The 17,811-nt window shown below is 39.1% G+C and overlaps 1 protein-coding gene across 1 annotated transcript; it reads left to right on the top strand.

Moving 5' to 3' along the window:
• Nucleotides 1-13,985: 13,985 nt before the first annotated feature.
• On the top strand, nt 13,986-17,207 carry LOC122316201. Its single transcript, XM_043132735.1, has 3 exons — nt 13,986-14,019; nt 15,228-15,925; nt 17,067-17,207. The coding sequence occupies exons 1-3, from the start codon at nt 13,986-13,988 to the stop codon at nt 17,205-17,207; spliced, it is 873 nt and encodes a 290-aa protein (XP_042988669.1).
• The last annotated feature ends 604 nt before the right edge of the window (nt 17,208-17,811 follow it).

The following is a 17,811-nucleotide window of genomic DNA, read 5'->3' on the forward strand; positions in this document are numbered from 1 at the left end:
AAAATTCACACTGGGAACAAGGTTTGTAAAAAACCAGTGATTAATTTGTAGCACTATGGTGGTGCATAAGTGGTAAGTGAGTAGAAAACTACTACCCCAATAAAAAGCTATTGAAACTTTTCTTTACCTGTCTCTCTTTTCTGTTACATTAACAGATTCTCTCCATATTGGCTTACACACAATGTAACCATAACCTTAAACTATTGTTTTTGTCTACATTTACTGATTCTTATAGCTGTCACTTCACAAATGACAGTACCCAAAGATAGGTATTGAACACTCTCCAGAATGCATTAACAAAAAACATTTTTCCAAGCAATGAATTTATTTGCAACTCTATAAGTAAACCTAATATCATCTCTTAGGATACACTAGACCTACACAGGGCCTCACCTAAACTCTAAGGCAAGACTGCATTGATTCTGAAAATTTCTATGCAGTAATTTCCATAGAACTCCATAAAGCTTGGTATTGTGTTCAGCCATTAATTTCCTGTCCCCTAAAAGTGCTATAACAACAGTACAGATTCTACTTCAAAATTTTACTGAAGTATTCTTCAGTAATATATACATGTTTACACAAATCTATATTAATGGTTTTGCTTCCACCCAAATATAGATTCCACCAAATCTATGGTCCATGTCTGCTGGTCAACTTTCACATACCAGCAATAGTACTGTATTAAAGGGAAGAGGAAGACATAACCTCATTGTGGCAAGTAACCAAAAAAAGTAGGCTTTTCTAGCATTCAAATAAGTGGAGATGAATCCATACCTGAATACATATTTCATATGTCCCCAGTCACTCCAATACATCTCATCCATGCCACAATAATGCTGAAGTGCTGCATACCAATTTCATCATCTGTCCTATTATAATCAGAAATCCATGATAAGATCAGTCACCACGGCAATACCAGAAATATACTGAACAATTTACACTTTCAGAACTTATCCATCTAAGGTAGTATGTAAAATAGAAGACATTGTACCCATAAACCCATAAAAGCATAGATCACTTTCATTACTTATCCATCTAGATGTAGCCTTAATGAAGCTGTTCAGAATGAAGTTAAGCATTTAGAAACTACAAATTATGCTATTACTGTGGATAAACAAGAAAATGCCAGGTTGTGTATAATTCCATCACTTGGTGTAAACATTATAAGCAACCCTAACTATCACCACAATTCCCTTGTAAAAAATACAATTAATCTCCTGGAATCACTTATAGACTTACTTAACTTCCATAGAATCACGAAGGATTGTGCATATGCCCATAATACGTCACATAATTGCGTTCTTAATTCAAACCAATTCTGGAATTTCCCAGTGCCAGTCACATGCATCCTTATCCAACACCAATGCGTGACTGTATGAATATTCATACAGTCACGCCCAAAAAGCCCCTCAACTGCCCAATGCCGCTGACCCTTTACAAAAAAGTAGACAACCTTCCTTTATATATATATATATATGTATGTATATATATATATTGTGGCAATACTATTGGTCACCCACCATCTCCAACAACCAAAAAGTGCCCAACCCCCTCAAAAAATGTCATTCCCTTTATTTATCGGCGACGCTCATGGAGTCTCTCCATGATCCTGGATCGACTCCGTGTTCCCACGGAAATTGAGTAAAAATTCCCTCATAATCTTATCTGTTTCATTTTGCCTCTCACGCAGTTTCATTACTTCATCCTGAAGTACATCAAGCTGTGTCTTGTACTTGTCGGCATCTTTTTTATAATTCTCTGCATCTTTCTTGTAAGTGTCTGCATCTTGCTTGTGTTTTTCAATCAAGGCTAGGTACTCTTTTTCCCTTTGGATCTCCCGTTGTCTTGTCGACTCCGGGATGACCATCTCTCCTAGGCCCCTTGCATATCCTGGTCTAGAGCCAAGTACCTCCCTAAATACACTTGCTGCTGCCTCAGCGGTGCGTTGCTCAGGCTCGAGACCATCCAGCTTCCCAACCATCTCCTTCTGCACGTGGAAATTTAAACATGAATGAATCAGTTGTGTGTCGTGTAGTGACATATGAAAGAGACAGGTTCAAATAACAAGCTGGAAACCATCATATAATGCAAATATATAACCTACAATTGGTATCATACTCACATAGGTTGCTTCAGTTGCTGAGGTGACAAATTTACCGGTCTTCTTTGACCAATGCGTCTCCTTATAGAACTCCACCAAATCGGCATTTGCAGCCCTCTACAAGTGTGTAATCTTGTCAGCCAGTTGTTCAATCAAGAACATCAATATTAAACACAAATCTAAAGACCTTACACTAGACATTGTACATGAAGCTAATTGATAGCCACACATGGAACATAACTGAAAATCATAGACCAGTAGCACTATAATTATAGTCATTGTGATAGAAAGATTTAATGGACGTTGGGTTGTGACATCATTATTCGCTGAAATCAGTTGAAATTACATACCTTTTCCTCCAATATCCTAACAAATGATTTCCGGCCGGCTGTGTGGTTGATGGTTAAAGCCTTTCTATTTTCCCGATTTTGCCTTGACATTTTCTAAAATTAAGTAGCATATGTCAGCTTACCCAAACCAGCATAATAAACAGAAATTCAGACGTTTCCAAATGTTAAAATTCCTTCAGCTTAATATTGTGAGTAACCAATAATCACCTTGAATTCGTCGCTTCCCCACCTCCGACACAAGGTTTCCCAAACGTTCACATCAACCATGGAACAACCAGAAGCCAATGCTTCTTCGTGGCTTCCGTATGATTCATATTTTTTGTGTAATTGGTGATGGAATGCATTGAACCTCTTACGCAGCTGCTTGAAGACAGTCAACCTATGATTCTCCCGGTCCCAATCCAACACGAAGTCACCCTACATGCAAGAACGTCACATTAAAACAATATAACGTTCTATTGTACTCTCACTCCCATGAGTCAATATGAAAGGCACATATCTTACCCTCACACGGTCGACCAACTCGTCCTTTTGTGCCTGTGGCATATCAGTCCATCTCGCATAGCTCATGTCGCAATGTTGTTTTATAATTTGCGTGAGCCGTGCAGTAAACAGGGATGAGTTCGTACAGCAAGGTGCGGTTTCACTGTCATTAATCTTCAATAACACTTTTCCTTGCTTTCTCAACATCTCGAAAGCAATACACTTAGCCGGCCCACGTTTCCGTTTGGGCGGCTCCTGGTTTGTTGCAGTCATTGTGGGGGCAGTCGCGTCTGTATTACAAGATAACAAAAAGTACTTGATCATTATTAGGAAAGCATCATTTGTTGTTTGCAAGAATGTCCCGAGGGTTTTGTAGTAAAAATAGAACATAACTGAAAATCGTACCGATATTGTCTCCGTTGGGTGGGGTGACAACAATACCCGTATTTTCTCTGTTTGGTGGGGTCACAACCGTAACAATATTATTCTCGGTAGGTGGTGGTTCTCTAACTGGTGAGGGTTCTCTATTCGGCTCAGGTGGGGGCATCGGAATGGGACATGGAGGCTCCCATGGATGACTAGGAGGCTGAGTTGAGTCATCTGAGCCTGACTCATTATCTTCAAGTGAAGGGCTGTGGTATGAACTAATACGAACTCCTCGTGGTCGGCGTGCTCTACATGAGTATGGTACAAATCTCCGACCTCGGGCACGTCGTCCAGCCCCTCTTCCTCGGGAACTTTCTTCCATCGTGTCACCTGCATTTATTTAAAATGCCATCATTTAAGTTAGAAGTAATTCAAACCGGGATAATATAGCATTGGATTGATATTTAAATTAAAAAGCACAAAAAAATTATTTTAAGTCTGTTTTCACAATTTATGTACATCATTACATCTACGATCATGGTAATAGGTTTTCAGAAGTACTGGATTTTTCAATGTAAACTTAATATGAAATGCAACATAACTTGCTGTACCAATTGGTAAACTCAAAAGTATCGAAATCATCCATACTTAGTTGAAGGTAGCAACAACTGTATTTCTTGATACCTTATATTGTACATTTACACATTACTAGAAAGGTAAACTCAAATTACAAAAGCAGTTCCGCAACAAGTAAATTTCTAGTTGACTAGGTTGATAGAGATTCATCGTCTGTGGAAAGGTCCTCCTCATCTGAATATTCCCCTTCACAAGAATCATCTCCTGAACCAGAATCAATCATGCCATCGTCAATAAAGTCTGTCGAACTCGGGTTTTGACCAGCCGTACTTGTCACTTCTCGTGCATCAATCAAGACAGGTTCTAAGTCATTCCTATTAAGTGGAGATGACACTGGACATGCATCGCACTGCAATGGTGCATAATTATATGTTTCCTCAGTTTCTTGATATGCATCATCATCACTCGAGGAGCCATCAATATCTTCTAACACTCTTGGCACCGATGGAATGTCATATACATTCCTGTTCGTGTAGTGCTGCACCACAAACCATCTCCCTTTGGCCCTTATATCTCTGATGTAAAAACACTGGGAAGCCTGACATGCCAACACATATGGTTCATCCTTGTACCAAGTCCTATCCATGTTGATACTGGTCATATGGTTATCAACTCGTACCCCTCGTCTTGGATCACCAACGTCAAACCAATCACACATGAACAAGTACACCCGCCGCCAACCCATGTAGTGCAACTCCACGATCTCATTAATAACACCGTAGAAGTCTACATTATTAGTATTTTCATCCCCAGTTACCACTACCCCTGAATTTTGTGTACGGCGCCGAAGTTCACGTTGTTTCGTATGAAATCTTTTGCCATTTATAATGCAAGCACTATAGGATGCAACCCACCGTTCTGGACCACAGGCTAATGCATATAGATCATCGGTCACCTCAATTGGGTTGGTGATACGCTGGTCCTGAACCTACAATCAGGTTTTGGTGGAAAGTCATCACTTATAGATTTTTTATAGTAGTCAGAAAGGGTCGGGTTCATCTAAATATAAAGGGAGCGAGCTAACTTACACGTTTCTTCAACCAATTTGGAAATTCAGTACGATGTGTTTGATCGATACAATTAGGGATGTGCACCCTACATTTCTCGGCGTGCTCCCTGCATTTTGGAGAACACAAAATGAGGCTTTTTTCTCAGAATTATACGCAAAGGACATACAACATAAATGGAGATGTCCCAAAAAGCCATCAACAAATATTGTGATCACGTGAGGGATAATGGAAACTTACTCTAGGTAGGGTCCAACCTCAGCGCAGTTGTTGAGGACGTACCATGTTGCTTCCATTAGGAGTTTATCCGATAATTGCCTGTTGGTAGCTGTACCAATGGGCCGAACTTTCTGGTTGAAAATTTTGAATCCATCTATATTCTCGGCTTCACCATCAATGTTGCGGTCATTTCGAATAAACTTCGTCTCAACATCTTGGAGATACAGTGAACAAAATGTCAGGCATTCAGTGTGAATGTAGGCTTCTGCTATTGAGCCTTCTGGTCGGGCTTTATTCTTAACATACCGCTTGAACTTGCCGAGATATCTCTCAAATGGATACATCCACCTATATTGTACTGGACCCCCAAGTATGGCCTCACGGGGTAAGTGGACTGCTAGGTGGACCATTATATCGAAGAAAGATGGGGGAAATATCATCTCCAATTTGCATAGAATTGTGGCAATATCAGTTTCAAACTGGGATATTTGGTAAACATCCAGGGTTCGAGCACACAACCCCTTGAAGAAAGTGCACAGTTCAATCAAGGCCAATGCAATATCAGTTCGTAAAAACCCCGCCACAGCAATAGGAAGTAGTCTTTGCATGAAAACATGACAGTCATGGCTTTTCAACCCTGAGATTCTGCAATCTCGTACAGAAACACAATGCGAGATATTCGAAGCAAATCCATCTGGGAATTTCACATCGGCCAGCCATTCACAAAACTTCTTCCTTTCTTCACCGTGTAATGTATACAATGCTTGTGGCATTGTAACACGTTCTCCATCATACTTTAAATGTAATTCTTTCCTGAATCCCAAAATTTCTAGGTCACGTCGAGTGTTGATATTATCTTTAGTTTTACCAGTTATGTTCATTAAAGTGCACAATATGTTATCGAAAATATTCTTTTCGATATGCATGACATCTAGATTATGTCGAAGACGCAGGGTTACCCAATATGGTAGTTTGAAGAAAATGCTCTATTTTGTCCAGTTCAACTCTTCAACAGTGCGTTTTCTCTTTCGATGACATTTACCGTAGTGCACATCCCCAAGCATCAGAAGTTGAGCTAAAATATCTGATCCTTCTAAAACCCTTGGTTGAATGCGATGATCTTCTTTACCATTGAACAAATTTTTCCTCCTTCACCACATGTGATCAGACGGCAAGAAACGACGATGTCCCATATAACAATGTTTTCGACCATACTTCAACCAATTGGAGTCAGTGCCCTCATTACACGATGGACAAGCCAATCTTCCTTTTGTTGACCACCCAGAAAGAATCCCATATGTTGGAAAGTCATTGATTGTCCACATTAAAGCAGCGTGCAACATGAAGGTTTCCTTTGTGGAGGCATCATACGTAGGTACCCCAAGTTCCCAAAATTCAAGCAATTCATCCACTAATGGTTGCAAATAAACATCAATGTCATTCCCCGCAGATTTTGGCCCAGGAATAATTAGGGATGTCATGAAGAATTGGTCCTTCATACACAACCAAGGTGGCAAGTTATACGGTACCAGGATTACTGGCCATATGCTATACGGTTTAGCCATATTATTGAAGGGATTGAAACCGTCACTTGCCAGGCCAAGCCTAACATTGCGAGCATCTTGTGCGAACCAACTATGGTCGTCATCAAATCTCTTCCAGGACTCTGCGTCTGCAGGATGTCTCATACTGGACTCATCGATTGGCCGTTGCTCTTTATGCCATCTCATTTCACTGGCTATATTTGCAGTCATGAAAAGACGTTGCAATCTTGGCTTCAAAGGAAAATGCCTCAACACTTTTTGAGGGATAAGACGAGCCTTGTGTGTATTAGGCAGCCACCTTGAAGCCTTACAGGTAGGACATTCATGAAGATTAGCATTTTCCTTCCAGAATAAGATGCAGTCATTGGGACATGTATGAATTTTGTGATAACTCATACCCAAACCCCGCTCCAATGACTTTGACTCCTCATATGAATGTGGCAATTCAGCATCAGGAAAGGCAGTTCGTAACAAGTTAAGTAGCATATCAAACGACCTTATTGACCACCCACCGAGTGTCTTAATGTGTAACAACTTCACAATGAATGATAGTTTTGAGAATTTTGTACAACCAGCAAAAAGTGGACGTCGGGCATCCTCTAGTAGCTGCTCAAAAGATGAACTTGGAAAGGGTCCTGGTATTGATCCACCAGTTGGCAATGGATTACTATGATCTTGGGGCACATCAACAAATGTGCCTGCCTGAAGGTCAGCTAACATATGGTCCATGTCATCAATGTAGTCATCGGCATAATCAGTAACACTATCGTCGTCGTTGTCATTGAAAGTTCGTGTTTCCTCCTCCCCATGAAAGATCCACTGGGTATAATTTGGATTGATCCCATTCAAGAACAAGTGAGTCTCCACATGAGATATAGGCAAGAAGAGAGTGTTACAGCATGAACGGCATGGACATCGAATGCGATCACTTTCTCCGGAATGGTTTCTAGTCAGGTTGAGGAAAGTGTTAACCCCCTCGGCATATGCAGGTGATCGAAGTCTATTGGGAAAGTGCATCCAGCTTTTGTCCATCTAAAATGGTTGAAATCAGCATGTTAGTATAATCGGTTTCCCTTTAAGGTTCAATTTAGCTATACGATAGATGGGTAAAGCATATGGAGGTGCAAATACTAACCGGGGATGTCATGTTTGTCGTAAGGGAATGACAAAGGTTGTGTATTCCCTTTTGGTGTGTCTATGGCAGGAGTATTGAAGTGCTGCAGCAGATGTGATCATGTTAAACATACAAATATCTGGGATATTTGTTTTTATATGGCGCAGGAATGCATATAAAGATGCTAAGAAGAAAGGCCAATGATATGGAGGTTGTACAAGCTTGTTGTTGGTATACTTTAGTACTTAAATTATTTGAAAGGAAGACAATGATTTAATCCGGTGATTGCATACATATCTCAATGAACTGCACTTGTAAACTTAGGTACTTTGGTCTAATAGGGAGGTTGTGAACCAGGATGGACGTTTCAAGAGATTTAGTATGTGCTTGAGAGAGAGCAATAGAGTTTAGGAGTGATGCAACCCAGAAAGGTCCTCCACATGTGGCTAGAATAACTGAAAATTATAGATATTTTGAGAGCCAAGCCACAAGCAATAAAAGCCCAAGTATGGAGTTTAAGGGTTCTGTTCTTTTTTAAAGTAGAGAAGTTAATGATCATGTGGTGATTCTAAGGGTGAGACAAAATTTAAGTTTATGCTGAAAGAATGGAAGCTGGATTTTTCAGAATCCGCGTTCTATGCCCAGCATACACATTGATTCAAAATTCCCATGTGCAACCATACCACAACATTGGACATGATTCACAAAGAAGAGAAGGTAGGGGCCACAAAAATCTGAGCTTGTCAAAAGATAAGTTTACGTGGAAATTTAATAGTTATGGGCTGTGTGTGTATGTTTTCAAGCAACCAGACAGTTCACCCTACATGGTTCAGGCTTTAGGACAATTTCTATTCATTTCAATAACCGTCTTTTCAACATAATAACTCCATGTACACAGAAATATTTTCAATCCAACAACCACTTCAAATAAGCATACCTTGTCCAATTCTAACATAGAAATGATCTTCAACCAATTTTATGAATGCTAGTCAATTCTGTCTTTGAGTTTAAATGAGTATAGAATTTCTAAGTGTACAAAATCTGCTTGTTTTTTCCTGAGGTATAATCAGAAAAATATACCCCATCGACACTTAACTCATCAGAATTTATTTTCAGTGGTTTTGATGGTCACGCAATTTCTAGCCAGACTAAATTCTTTCAGAATTGATCATTCCATCGCAAATATTGCAAATACTTCATATTTGTGGTCTGTGCTGGGCTTTCGACTGCTATTCACAAATAACAGCTTAATTGTCTGTTTTATGTTTGGTAGGTATCTAGAACTCTCACTAACTATCTGTGTCACTGTCTAGAAGTCTATCGAGAAAGTGAGTCTCAGGCTGCTATGCAACAGACACAATGTCCATATATGTGAACCACCACAGCAGCGATGGCTGGAAAGGTCCAAGCTGCTCAGCCTCTTACTAGGCTGCAAAGTTTAGCACCTCTCTCTCTCTCTCTCCTGTTATCTGTGTGCACCTAGGCCACTCAGGACTAGGCCACAGTAATTTTGTTGCCTAGCTTATTTTTTGGTAAGTCTCGGAGAGGGAGCCCTTCATGACAAATTGCTACTGAGCATCTCTCACTGTGATTCTGTTTTATGACCAGTGAGAGACCTAGAGCCTCACAGACATGAAAAAGGATTATAGCATTAAGCCAGCTCCTACTTTATCTATAGATAAACATGAAGGATGTCCATGCAATTCCCTTAATTATTTAAAACCTCAGAGTTCTGCATACCAATTAAGTGTGACGAGGTTAATATGCATAAGTGGTAGTGAGGTAATTTGAGCATATTTTGTAAATGTCAGTGTCCAAAATAATTATAAAATATTAAAGCATATGACTATTAGTAAAAATAGCAACGTACAAAATATCCAAACTATAAAGTAAAGCCACAAAATATCCATTACACTTATCCAAACTATAAAGTAAATGTACTTAATTAAACCCATTCTCCGATCTCAGTGAACACCTTAGTTTTTTCCAGTATTATGCCATCACATATTGAGGGATAACTGAGAGATCACAGCCACATACCTATCCTGAACCTCTCTCCCTTAAACTACAGTTTGGCCATCAGAATTTTGAGAAGAAAGTGGACTTTTTAGTCCAGTGTCATAATCTACACTTATATTGCTTCCTTCCATGCCACCCAAATTTGTGGTTAGCAGAGAATTCATAAGCTAAAGACCTCAACAAGTGATATTCCTACTTTTACATGAAGCTAACAAGCCATTCTATAGATATATACATGAAAACAACTATCAGTATGGCCTGCAGATATGCCAGGCCCTTAGTAAATTTCTGGAACTTTTTTTCAAACTTTTTGCCAGTCACAGATTCCGAGAATTTTCCGTTGAAACTCTTGATACATTGCAAAACTTGACTAATCCTTAGAATGTACTCGTTTTCTTTCCAAGCAAAATAAGTAAAAAGAATGGTCATGATCCTGAACATGTACTTAGCATCGAGTTATCCAGCAAATTATATTAACATTAATTTGCAATTTTGGCTGGGGTGAGACCAAGAAATAGATCTCAAAGAACTGAACATGCATGCATGAGGAGGTTGTGTCATGATTAACGTGATACAGTTGTAGGAAATTGATCATTGTGGGTGAATTCCTTGTTGTCAGCAGTATACAGTTGTGTTTGTGTCACATGATCAATATGCAGGATTAGTCTAAAGAACCAGTTGATCCAGTAGAGTAAAAGTTTCACATTATTAATATGCAGCATTAGTGATGAAGAAAAAGGGTCTATTTTCAAAGGCACTGTTGGTCTATGACCTTCTTTCTGAGTTCAGTTTTCAACATCGGCACTCAGCACAGCAGCATTGAAAAGGGCATCCCAACATACAAGAATCAATGATTCATCCTCAACACCCAATAAGCGTTAAGAGTAAGACAGCAAGCCTGATTTCTCTCGTGGCAATTCCTAGATTATACCCAAGTACTGGTCTTTCTTCCTAGAGCACGCTGCTAGGCCAAAAATAAAATTAAAAAAAGAAAAAGAAAAGAAAAGGTTCCCTGTCTTTCTAGTTTCTTACTTTGGTACTCCCACAAGTTATTCTTTTTAATTCTCCCCTCCCCTCTGTTACTGTGCAGTTCTTAACCAAACTTTGGAACCACAATATTATATAGTCTTACATTTATCATGGCGCTTTAATCGTAGTTTTCAATTTATTTGCTTAGACATTTCTGTATCAATGAATCATTAAACACTAAGACGACCCCATGGTACTTTAAGATCATTAATTATGAAGAACAGTATGTGATGATCTACTTGATCTCTGACGTGAAACTCAATCATAATTCGGTCCCTAGCTAGGCTGCGTCGAAATCTCTGTTCACGAAGAGAGAGAGAGAGAGAGAGCTGCATGCCATGAGCAGCTTGTAAATTGGTCATAGACTTATCTACCTCAATGAGGTCAAGATGCAGGAAAATTCAAGAAAAGAGCTAGAGATCTTAGAAAAATCCAAGAAGAGCCTAATTAAAGTGAGAATACAGAAACAGGGTATGCACAAGCATGGTGACCAGACCAGAAAAACACTAGCAAGACAAACTCATGAGTTAGGCAGAATATAGGGTGCTTCCAAATTTGGCAAAATGTAATATAGTGCAATCTACTTGATCCAAATGTTAGAAAGCCATAATGTACTAAACATATACTGCTTCTCATACATTGGAAAAAAGTTCTTGTTGAAGTGCACATGCATCTCAAATTAAACCATACTCAGTGATAACACCTAGCTAAAACTTGCAAATCATTTTATACGTCTTTGTGGCACTAGACATACACAACAGATATGGTATCAGCTGACCAAGGCATTGAACTTAGTAAACCTAATTGTTAGGTTTATTAAACATAATAAAAAATTTCGGCCTCATGTAGCAACTTAGCACCTAGAATGAGATAGCAAAAAAAAAAAAAAAAAAAAACCAAAATCATTTCAATGCATCATAGACCATAATAGCAATCATCAATGAATATATTGGGTGCATATATATACAATTTGGTCAAGAAGATAACAAACTTAGCGATCAAAACAGTTATCCTAAAGATGTACCTATTGCATTCACGTTGGAATAAGCAAAAAAAACAGAATTCCTCCAATACAAGATATACATAAACTTCAATTTTCCGATGCTATTCAAATCCTAACTGAAAATCTGGAAAATTAGGGATTTCAAGCAAAAGGGAATGTCAATCAGCGGTTACGGTGCAATTTGGCAACTATAACCTAGTAAATTTAGGCCTAATTTCATAAAACCTATTTACTCTACAGCGATGTAACAATGCAGATATAAATGAAATAAAAGAAAAAATTGAAGAAAGAAAATAATGGCAGCTTTCAGATTCCAACATCTACCATTATGCAAAGCAGCGAGCGCGGATGAAGGGGGAGAGAGAGGAAAATGAGTAGAATCAATACCTGTGGTCACGGAAGGACTGCAAGCCTTGTTAGGTTCGACAATGGCAACGTCCGATGCAAAGAGAAACCCGGATGCAAAAGACCACCCCGACAGTAATCACAAACCCACACAGCGGGATGGGGAGGAAACGAGGCCCGTGGCTTCCGCGGAAGGGAAATGAGGTGGTGGAGATTCTAGGGTTCGGAACGTAGGCGAGAATGGGGGTAGATTTCCAGCCGAAGATATGAGGTTGGTCTCCTGGGTACTGAAGCTACGAGAAATGGGCGAGGCGCGAAGTGGAGAACTCTGAACTCGGTAACAGAGGTTTCGGGGGGGAAAAACAAATTCTCAGGAAGTTTTCGCGCCCGTAGCCAGTGGCAACGATAATAGGCCGCTGTAAGAAGTTTTTTTTCTTTTCCAACGCATATTGTCGTCGCTATACACTAAAATTTCGCTGCAAAAATTTAAGTGATGCGCCCCGCTTCATTAAACCGTGTATCGAGGTAAAAAAATTGCAAGGAGTAATATTTCGCTGCAAAAGAATATTTATTGCAGCGATTTTAATTGCAGCATAAATAAAAACGCTGCAAAAGGCCTACATTCTTGTAGTGATATTGGATGATCCAAATTGTCCGATGTGTCTAATGGAACCTGAAACCATTGAACATATATTGTGGGAGTGTGTTTCAGCTAATGATGTTTTGAGTCAATGTTTTAGGAAAATTCAGAAATGCAAATGGTCATACAAGAGTACTGCAAAGGAGCTAACGGAAGAGATGGTCATCAAGTTAGACAAACAAAAAATGATAGAGTTAGCTTTAACACTATGGAACCTCTAGTGGAGAAGAAATCAGTTAGTGTTTAGAAACATTTTGATTGATCCCCAAACTGTGCTACATAGAGTGAAACAAATGCAGTCATAGTTATTTACAGTTGAACCAAGAAATGAACAACATATTTCTATAGATAGCAAAAGGGCAATAACATGGGAATGCCCACCTCAAGGCTTTTGTAAAATCAATTTGGATGTGGCAATTGATAAGAAACAATATAAAATAGAAATTGGAGTGAATAAGAGATAAAGAAGGCAACTTTTTGGCTACCTTGAGGAAAAACCAAGACTCGATATCCAATCTTCTTATAGGAGAGGCCATAGCAGCAAGCATAGCAGTATAATTTGGATTAGATTTAGGAATGAAGAAAGTTATGCTCGAAGGAGACTCCAAATCAGTTGTTGACAAACTCCATTTAAAGAAATGAAATGGAAGTTACTTTGGGACGATTATAACTGACACTCAAGCTACAATGGCAAAGTTGGAAGCATGTATAGTCTGTCATGTAAACAGGGAAGGCAACTCTACTGTCCATAGTCCAGCAAAAGCATATATATATGTATTAGATTACATTGTAGACATGGAGAAACTCTAATGTATGAACAGATCATAGACAATCATGTTATCAATAAAGGATGATGTTTCTAGCAAATCTAAAATGAACAAAGACCCATATAATAGTGCCCAGAAAACTAAAATAACCAAATAAGAGTAGAGAAAACGTATGGAAACGTGATCAAAGTTTGCAGGAAACTGATACTGAATCCCATCCACAAAAGTTATCAAAATGTGTATATTTTTAGTATTTATATTTGATTTTTTTTAGTATTTTTAAATATACAAAAAAAATACTATAAACAAATAACAAAAATATTTTTAACATTACCGATACAAAAACTCGGTAACTTTTATCGATGGACGAAGCAGCTTCTGAGTTTGCAACCAAAGGTCCTCATCCATTTTACCATAAACTCAGTCTTCATTTTCTCTCAGACTTGTTTTGATTCTTTCTATCTTTCATTCCTTTTTTGTTTTGTGCATGTGTTCCCTTAACACTTTTTTATTTTTGATTTTTTCGTATCTTACTAAATATAAATAAATAAATTTCCTCTCATACACTTAAATTTTATTAGGAATCATTACTTTTATTTGATGTTATTCGATTATAATGATTCCTCTCATTTGTCTTTAGTATCGGTTTCTAGGAATTGTCACAGAAAATATTTTTTAGTAACGGTTTGGAGACTATCATAATTTCCCAATTGTCACTAAAAGGTAATTATGTTGTAGTGCCTATACTTTTTAGTATTTTTTTAACGTGCCTATAACGTGTTTTACTTGTATGGAACCAGCTACAGTCACATACAGTGGCCATCGAATATGTTATTGATTTTTTTTATTTTTATTTTTATTTTTTTCATACATTTTTTTATATCTTTAAATATTTTTTTTCACAATATCATTTAAAAAAAATTTTTAATATATGTGGGACTACTTGTATATATTGTTCCAACTTTGTACTTGTTCATGATAAACCAATAAAGCTTGGTAAAACGGGTATACTGTTCGTCTCTCCCCATTCCCAACACGACTAAATGCTCTTTTAACTCTTTAGACAAAGAAACTATTGCTAGCTAAAGCTGAGCGAATAGTTTGCCCCTCAATAATTCTGAGTTTGATAAAAGATTTAAAAGTTCATTCTTTGATTGATATCAGTATGGGATGGTGGAATATACAAGCTTTAAGAGCTCTATTCAATCCAAATGTGGTTAAAAAAATTCTGCAGCTTAATATTTCTGTTCATGCTGAAGATTCTTTATTTTGGGTGCATGAGAAAAATAGAATTTATTTAGTTAGAAGTGCTTACCGAATGTTACAGCAGGGTATCTCAAATGATATGGGGTAGCACTCAAGGGAGAGCATGGCTTCAGCGTTTTGGAAATGTTTGTGGCATCTAAAACTCCCTAAAAAAATTAAGATATTTGCATGGAGGGCATGCCATGAAAAACTACCAACTTTCTAGAATTTAAAACTTAAACATGTGCTTGAGAATGATATTTGTGCTATATGTTCTAGTTGTGTTGAAGATGCTGCTCATGCCTTATTTTATTGCAATGATGTGAGACAAGTGTAGCTGGATTATTGTCCTGAATTAGGGGAGATTGTTTCTGATCTCTCTTTTTGGGATTTGGCAAACTTGGCTCGTGATAGAGGTTCTCCTGATGTGTTAGCTACTTTTTTGGTAGTTGCTTGGGGAATATGGAACAGGAGAAATAAATTTATTTATGAGGATGCATCTCTGAATATTAATACTGCTGTTAATAATGCCTTGTCATTAAAACAAGAGTATACTAAGGTGCAGGTTTTTCCTGGGTTTGATAAAAGGATCAATCATGTTGTGTATTGGCATCCCCCTCCAATAGGTTGTCTGAAATTAAATGTTGATGGTGCTACATTTAGTGACTCTTTTTCTGCTGGGGTTGGGGTTATTTTGAGAGATCATAATGGGGATGTTGTGGTAGCTGCTAGTAAGGTGAAAAGGGAGGTTTCTTCAGTTGAATTTATTGAAGCCATTACTTTGTTGAGAGGCCTACAACTGTGTGCTCAATGGGGAGTACCAAAAATCATATTAGAATCTGATTCTTTGATTCTTGTCAACTGTTTGAATGAAGATGTTGAGTGTCTAACGGAGTTTGATTTCCTTTTACAAGATATTCGAAGGCTTATGCATGGTTTTGAAGAAACAAGACTTGAGCATGTCCATCGATTGGGTAATGGTGCTGGCCATCAATTGGCAAGATATGCAAGGGAAGTTGAAGACATTGTTATGTGGTGGGATTCATGTCCTTCTTTTGTAAGTTAGGCCATTTGGCTTGATAAAAACTCTATTTGTAAGGACTCTTTGATATGAATGAATGTTTTGACTTGTTATAAAAAAAAAAAAAATATTAATGTTATACCATAACTTCCTCATGTTTTGTTTCAATCTTTCTTTCTAGTTATAATGAAATCCATGAATTTCTAGATTTTCGGGTAGTCTTTTTTAGGTTGAACCAATTAGAAAATTTCGCCCACAAATAAGCTACAAGCCTTGGACGGGTAGGAAAGATGTGGATTTGCTCTCTTTGCTGCCGGTCATCCAATAATGCCTGGGACGCAATCTAACAATTTGAAATCAGAATAAACACTTCGAGGTACCTTGTAGGGATGCCTCCGATATTTGAGGGCTTGTTTGGAAAGTGAAATGATCTTATCTCAAAACTTCTCATAATTTCATTATCAAACTGTGAGGAGAAAAGGGCCTAGGCCCAACAGTATCAAGTCACAGGGAGTAAGAAGGCCTCAGGTCCAACAAGTGGGAATCTAAGTAGGCCAGGGGAGCCTGGGACAAAGGCCACATGCCGAGCCCATGGCTAGCTTAGCCACCCAATAAGGCCCCGATGTCGGGCCTGAAAGAAGCTAGCGAGGGTTCAAAGGGGCCTCGGTAAGCGACCGAGCTTTGTAAAAGGTGCGTAGCGGACAACTACTACAAAGTGTAGATAATTGGGAGTGTTTAGTCACGGGCACGTTGGACCAGTGGCTCGCTGCATTTAATGCATGTTAAGAAAGCCAAACACACAATGGTGTGCAGTTTGGGGCGTCAAGGAAAACACAACCTCGGCCTAACACTTGCTGTAGCAGCAGGCTAGTGGATGGTCTGACCTAGGCATGACCTGACACCCCACAATCTCGCTCCATAGTTGAGTCTAGGCAGGTATAAATACCCTGGTCCATCAGTGGGGAGAGGTTTGATTTTCCTTCTCATTCTCCTTTCACTCTACCTTCTCTATCATCAGATTATCCTCTAACTTTGGTATCGAAGAGTCCCCAAACTACAGCGGAGTCCACTCTTTTTCATCTTTGTAGGTTTCTCGAGTTGGGCCCCTGTAGACCTGCCCAAGCCGTGAAACATGACATTAACAGTGGTGTCATTTGTGGGATATTTTTCATAAAAGCTTGTACTTCACATGCCAGCAGCAAGACAGTTCCAAACTACACATAGTGAGGAGAACCGAAATGAAGTGATGGAGGCAAGGTTTGTAGAGATGGAAGAGATGATAAAGAAGCTTGCAGAAGAGACACGAATGCCTCGCTAGGAGAACGTGACGCTGCGAAGGACTAATGAAGAAAGGGTGGAGGGTGAACCCAGCGGCAATGAACACGTCGACTCATGGCGTGATCAAGTGAGCACCGCAGCAAACGAAGAGAGGCACATGAAGCATCTTGAGCTCCAGGAACTAGGGGACAAATATGTTGAGATAGCCAAATAGGTTGGTGTGCCGTCCACTATGGATCAGCTACTTGTTAGCAATGATCTGCCATAAAGCGTAGGAGTGATGGCGGTCCCCTTTTTGCCAAAGTTCAAAGTCCCTTAGATGGAATTGTATGATGGGACCAATGGTCCATTGGAGCACCTGGACACGATCAAGGTCCACATGAACTTGCACGGCTTCCCAAGGGAAGTTGCTTATTGAGCCTTCCTTTTGACCCAAAAAGGAGTCGCGCGGGCCTAGTTTGGGTCCCTACTGCCTAAGACTGTAGGGAGCTTACACGAACTAGCACAGCTTTTCATGACGCAATTCATGGCGAGCTGGAAGATGAGACAGTCGACTACGTATCTCCTTATGGTGAAGCAACGCGGCAGCAAAATCCTGAAGTCGTACCTTGCCCGCTTCAATAGAGAAGATTACCCTAGCGGCC

Source organism: Carya illinoinensis, chromosome 7 (genome assembly GCF_018687715.1).
Source record: "Carya illinoinensis cultivar Pawnee chromosome 7, C.illinoinensisPawnee_v1, whole genome shotgun sequence".
In the NCBI taxonomy this organism is placed as follows: Eukaryota; Viridiplantae; Streptophyta; class Magnoliopsida; order Fagales; family Juglandaceae; genus Carya; species Carya illinoinensis.